Source organism: Sorex araneus, chromosome 1 (genome assembly GCF_027595985.1).
Source record: "Sorex araneus isolate mSorAra2 chromosome 1, mSorAra2.pri, whole genome shotgun sequence".
NCBI classification, from domain to species: Eukaryota; Metazoa; Chordata; class Mammalia; order Eulipotyphla; family Soricidae; genus Sorex; species Sorex araneus.
In genome coordinates, this window is record NC_073302.1 from 150,164,879 (window position 1) to 150,170,878 (window position 6,000).

The window sequence follows — 6,000 nt, forward strand, 5'->3', positions numbered from 1 at the left end:
AAATATTGTCCTGCATCTGATGTTGTTATTCCACAATCAGAAGGAGAGAGTATTCTACAATGTTATTTTAATTAGTCACAAAATTAAATAACATTATCCAGGAGAAATGAAACTGAAAGGAGGTAGTGAAGCTCGCAGCCCCAAGTCTTTTACCAGGGCTACAATTGCTAATAAAAAACGCAAAGTGCTGAAGTTGATTGGTCTGGTTAGTTACCTTCGGACCTGAAGGTCTGTGAAGTGGGGTGGTTAGGGGAAGGGGAAGGGGAGCTGGATTACTACTTTCAACAGTGAGCGTAATTTTGCATCCACCAGCAAGCAAATGCTAATCTGTTCCTTCACTCACTTTAGGGTGCTCCCTGGGAAAGTGCCTTGGAAAGAAGAAGTCTGACTAATAAAATTAGTCCCACATAGCAGTCTAATTCAGTCATATTTTCTTGAACTTTATTAAGGCAAAGTCTCCTCCATTTCAAATATGTTAATTACTTGATCGTGGTTAATGCATAGCCTGGCCAATTAATTTATAAATGGGAGACCAGCTATTTCTATCACATTCCTTACTTCTCAAGTGACTTACATTAATAAATTTTATATAAATAAATAAAAATATATAGTTGTGGTCTTTTCCTTCCACCCATTCAGTACCTCTCTGAAATAAATGATTAATATTAACAAATTAGGACTGTCTTTCTGAGCAACCTCACCGGCCTGTTTTTGACAATGTGATCTTGGCTCTGGGCTTGACAATGGGTCCTTGATAATATTATCCTTTCTGAAAGATTTCACTAAAGCAAGTTGCACTTTTATTAAGTTCTATAATCTTGACTAGCCAACTGCATTTTGTTTGGTGCTGGGGACACCAGGCACTGGATGAATATTTTTCAATCATATCTGTAGCTTCGTTTGTTACTCCAACTGACCGGAGCGATCAATCTCAACCGTCCTATTCTAGATGTTCTCCAAATCTAAAGTTCTAAGTCCCAAATATTCACCTACATGTCTGTGCATAGCAAATCACATCTTGCAACGACAGTCGATAATACATTCATACTCGTGCTCCATTTGGAACGTGAACACAGCCAGCAAACCCCATACACCGTACAAGTCAAAGTGGCATTGCCTTCTTTTCCTCTCCTGCCTCCTACCTGATGCAGGAAAATAGAAACTCACATTCCCCTCTATTGAGGGTAGAGGCGCCGAATGGAAAGAAAAGAATGAAAAAAGAGCACCTCAATCTAGACAACGTGTAACAAAAGCCCCAGAGCAAACCACAGTTCTCAGCCCTCTCTGATAAGGTTTCAAGACACAGCGCTGAGGAAGAGTGAATTCTGCAGTGATCCATCCCACACTCTGTGGCTCCAGATTAACCCCGCCACGTTACCCCTGCCAACCTTCAGATTGAACACAATGTCCTCCTTCACCCTAGTGCAATTCATTTTCTAGTTCTGCCAGCCTTGGCTCTGCAAAGATCAGTATTCTATTTAAGAAAAAAGAGAGAAAGGGAAAGAAAAGGTAGAAGCTTACATTCTGGGCCATCCATCAGTCATAGCCCCGGATTAAGGATGACACCCAGTCAATAATGCTGTGGAAGATGCCCCGGCAGTACCCATCACAGGGACGTGGAAATGGAAGGAGAAACAATTGCATGGCAAACTTACCAGTTCCTGAGGCTGAATGGCTGCAGCGACCCCCGTGCCTTACCTGATCCCCTGCTGTCTGCCTCTCTCCCTCTCTCTCCCTCCTTCTCTTGTGTACAGATTGCAGGGGACTTAAAGAACTCGCAGGGACAGTGTTTCAAATGACTTAAGAAAGAGAACAGGAACAATACTTCGTTCTCTTTTTCTCAGATGAGTACCTTCGGGAAGAAGGAAGGAAGGGAGGGGAGAGGGAGGAAGTCAACAACCCTTTGCTTTCCTGAAAAAAAATAAGGAAACAGAAGATAGACATCTCATTTTCTCTTAAACAAAATGTTGGAAGGGGCAAAAAAAAAAATCTTTGAAAAAAGGAATTCCTTAAATATATTCTCTGCCCTGGGAGCTTGAAAGAGATGAAAAGGTTTACTGGCCTGGCCTGTCCAAACAAATGGTATTCCAGAAAGGCAGAGGCAGGCTCTCCTGAGCTTGCAGCCTCGGGGACAGGTCTGCAGAGCCGACCGGGAACAAATCATGTGGCTTGCTGAGCAGGAGCACAGGTTTGGTGCGCTGTGCTAACCGAGGTCGACCAGCAGCCTGTGAGGCCGAGTGGCCGGGACATTTAATTTACCCCTTTCTAGGCTGGAGAAAACACCCGAGTGGCTGCATTCCTCAAACCTGACTCTAGATCCCCAGAGTTCCTCCTGCATGGAGTAGTACAGTTATGCTCTGGCCAGACTGTGCTGGGTGCCATGAAGAAAATCAAGCTTCCATCTTTGCTGATATTTTTTTAAGCATGCAACTTGCTGCACAGTTGTTTCTACGGTTATTACAGAATTTAAAAAAATATTTTCTATTCTCTACTGTCCTAATGCTGCTTGGCTTTAGTCACCTCTGGACAGAGTGGACAATGAGAGTCTAATCTGTCTTCAAATTAGGCTTCAAATTGAATCCGCAGAATAGAGTCTTAGACAAGCTGGACAGGGTTTTGCAAAAGGGAAGGAGAGTTTGAAGAGAAGAGCGAGAAAGTGGCAAGCGTTTCCTTCACCAGGTCAGGGGTACTGGGGAACACAGTGGGGCTGGAAGGAGCCCTTGGTACGGTTCATGGTATTTAGAAAAAGCCAGGTTTAAAATTCTCTGCTTGTACTGTGTGCCTGTATTTTCCATTCATCTGGATAAGAACATTTTCACTACCAACAGGAACTAGCAGTTTTGTGGGTCTCTGTGGTGGCAAAAAGTAAAACCACCTCTAAGGTACTTCCTTGTTTCATCAACTGTGGCAAAAAGGGGTGGAGTATTGTACCTGGTTAAGGAGTCTTGAGAGCAAATTCACAAAACTCTTTTTTTTTTTTTGGCAGGGCGAGTGGTGAGGAGGGGGTAATCCAATTTTCTCCAAGATCACTCTTTTACCCCAACTCTCTTCTTCCCCCGTCAATTATCAACTGTCAGTCTATCTCTTTGTCATCTGCCTGTGTATAGCAGAGTACTATACGGTAGTAGGCTGCAAGACCCAGAATGGAGTTTTTATCTTGCACTTGGTACTGCACTGAGGCCAGCACAGCACAGAGCACTGGATTCCTGTCGTAGGTGCCCAACGCAATCTGTTAATGGTCATTCCCTTCAGGGGCTAATCCCAGAGCCCTCCTCCACTTCTCCTGCACCAACTCAGCCTGTGCTCTTTGCCCTCTGCTGGCCTTCCTCTGCATCCTGCCTTTGTAGAAATGGGAAGGAACACGCAACCCTAAGAGCCAGAGAAGAGCCTGAGAGACTGGACTGGGGAAGGATGAGCATGGGGAACACGTTCTCTTAAAGGAGCAGCAAGCTTGGGCTCCTTTACCTTTGGAACAGCTGGGAGGGTAAAAAAAATCACTCTTCTGGAGTGAAAATGAAAAGTGAGAGTGTGAGAGTGGGGTTTGTGAGGGGTGTGGGGAGAGGCTGAGTGAGGGTTCCTGTGGCCTCAGTCCTGGACGAAGCCTGGGAGGTGAAGGCACAAGAAGCCCAGACTGCAGACTCCTCCAGGAGTTAATGTCTGAGTCTCTGAAGCCTCAGGCAGGCCTGGGGCCGCCTCCCCCTGATTGGTTCCTCCTGCAGGCCCAGGGCCAGGCCAGGACTGAGCCCTGGGAACCCTGAGCATCCCGAGGATTCCCTTCCAAGCCTGCAGAAGGTGGGGGCTGTCAGGGGAAGGCCTGTGGTTGCCTCCCAGCAGGCCAGGGGTCCCCAGCAGCCTGCAAGGGGCCCAGCACCCCCAGCTTCTCAGCTGAGGTGAACATAGCAGCTCCAGTCAGACCCTGGCATCCTCTCTGCCCTCTGAAACCCAGAAAAGCCATGTGCCATGTGGAACCTTTCCCAGGATCCCAACAAAGATGCTCAGCCCCCACATGCCAGGCCAGTGCTCCACGCAGACTTCACAGTGCTCCCACCCAAAGTCACAGTGCCAGGCTGTGGCCCTCCCCACACTGCCAGCATCTGCCAAGTCTCCCTGAGGCTGGAGAAATTGCTCCTGGGCATCTGCTGGCTCAAAGGCCTCCAGCACCCCTGAGGCTAAGGAGAGACTGAGTCCTAACCCCGCTCGTCCTGCTGGGAACTTGCAGCTCTGCTCTGGTTCCTCTGATCATGAGTGAAGCAAAGGGAGACAGGTTTGGGGTGCAGAAGGCTGAGGCCAGGCAGGTGTGGAAATGGAATAAGGCCAGGCAGCTCAGCCCTCAAGCCAGCCCCTCTTTAAGCCAGCTATTATAGAAATCATTTGAGTGAAAAGGAGAGAGATGGGGGAAAAGAAAAAACCCCTGGGACTTGACTGGGGCACAAGGAGTAGAACTAATATAGGAAACTCAGTGAACAACCCCAAGACTCAGAAGCAGGAACCCAGCAGTGTGGAGCAATGGTGTGTGTACTATAGGGCGACCGTTTTTTTTTTAATTTTAATTTTTTCATTGAATCACCATGTGGAAGATTACAATGCTATCAGGCTTAAGTCTCAGTTATACAATGCTGAAACAACCATCCCTTCACCAGTGCCCATATCCCACCACCAAAAAAAAAAAAAAAACACAGTACACCTCCCATCCTGCCCCCCCCGCACCTCCCTCCCGCACCTCCCCCCGCCTTGTAACTGATAAATTTCACTTTACTTTCTATTTACTTTGCTTACATTCAATATTTCAACACAAACCTCACTATTATTGTTAGGAGTTCCCCACTAGAGTCAGACCTGTTGTGAAGAGATATGAGGTCGCACGGCCGCTACCGCTACTGCTACCGCGGCCGCACAGTTTTGGATTTCTGTACTTTAGCAACTAAGTCCAGGGAGATTTCTTCCAGGTATTGGATCATTGCAAGCTTGTAAACCCCATCTGTGGTCGTCATAATATGGCAGTCACCATGCCCTTCACCCCCAGCAAGGAAGAGGCGAGAGAGAGCAATACCTTTCCCCCTCCTGGGCAGGCATGGAGCCGCGGCTTAGTTCTCAGTCTGGAGACATTCTGTGAGGAGCTGCACATGCCGAAAAACTTAGCTGGCGTCTGGAGTCACTCTCGTGCAGCTGCGGAGAGGCCTCACACACGTGCGGCCCCCGGGATCACATCTTGGTGGCAGGCGGGGCCGGTGCCACCCACCTTCCCAAGAGCACCCTCGCGTCCTATTGCTGCAGTTTTGTAAATCCCATCTGTGGTCCTCATAATATGGAGGGAGACTATTTATGAAGCATCCTGGCTGTGGGTCTCCAGTGGTGCCCACTCTCAGCCTTCGAGAACCATCTCTCCACCTCACTGTTAGGTTTAACCCCTGATCACGCAGTGGAGGGAGGGTTGAAATAGAACATATGCTCAGAAAAGTGCCCATGGAATCAAAGTGCTCAGGTAAGTTTTTTCAACGTGAACATGTAACAGCAACCAGATCCGGAACCAAAGGCGGCGTGAGGTCCCACTGCCTGTAGCTTTCTGGGGTTGCCACAGCTCTGACTTCTCACACCTGTCTTGTATACTTATTTTCTGGATCCAAAATCACATAACAGAGGACTGCACTCTGCTGTGGGTATTCCTGCACCACTGTCGTATGAGTGAGATCCCCTCTCCTACGGCTCTGGGCCCCCTCCAGAGCTATGGCTCCTTTGTTCTTATTGATTTATTTACCTTTGGTATTTCATTTCCATACATTCCTTCCAAAGGTACTTATTTGGATCATTTCTGGTTAGGTATTTTTTGTGGTTTTCTTTCTTCTTTCTTTCTTTCTTTCTTTCTTTCTTTCTTTCTTTCTTTCTTTCTTTCTTTCTTTCTTTCTTTCTTTCTTTCTTTCTTTCTTTCTTTCTTTCTTTCTTTCTTTCTTTGCTTTTGTTATATCTTAGGCCACACTTAGCAATACTCAGGGCTTAATTCTG

The 6,000-nt window shown here is 47.1% G+C and overlaps 1 protein-coding gene across 3 annotated transcripts in view; it reads right to left on the bottom strand.

The window, feature by feature from the left end:
* ZNF366 (zinc finger protein 366) overlaps nt 1-1,779 on the bottom strand; it is a 70,650-nt gene extending 68,871 nt beyond the window's left edge. Inside the window, exon 1 of one of the 3 annotated variants that reach the window (XM_055134353.1) lies at nt 1,699-1,779. Coding sequence is in view for 1 of the 3 variants with exons in the window: in XM_055134333.1 (XP_054990308.1) it covers nt 1,522-1,537 (16 nt within the window). In the remaining 2 variants the exon portion in view is untranslated. Of the gene's footprint in view, nt 1-1,521; nt 1,597-1,655 lie in introns of those variants that run through there. The other 2 variants (XM_004608504.2, XM_055134333.1) reach the window with 2 other exon arrangements.
* Between the last annotated feature and the right edge of the window lie 4,221 nt (nt 1,780-6,000).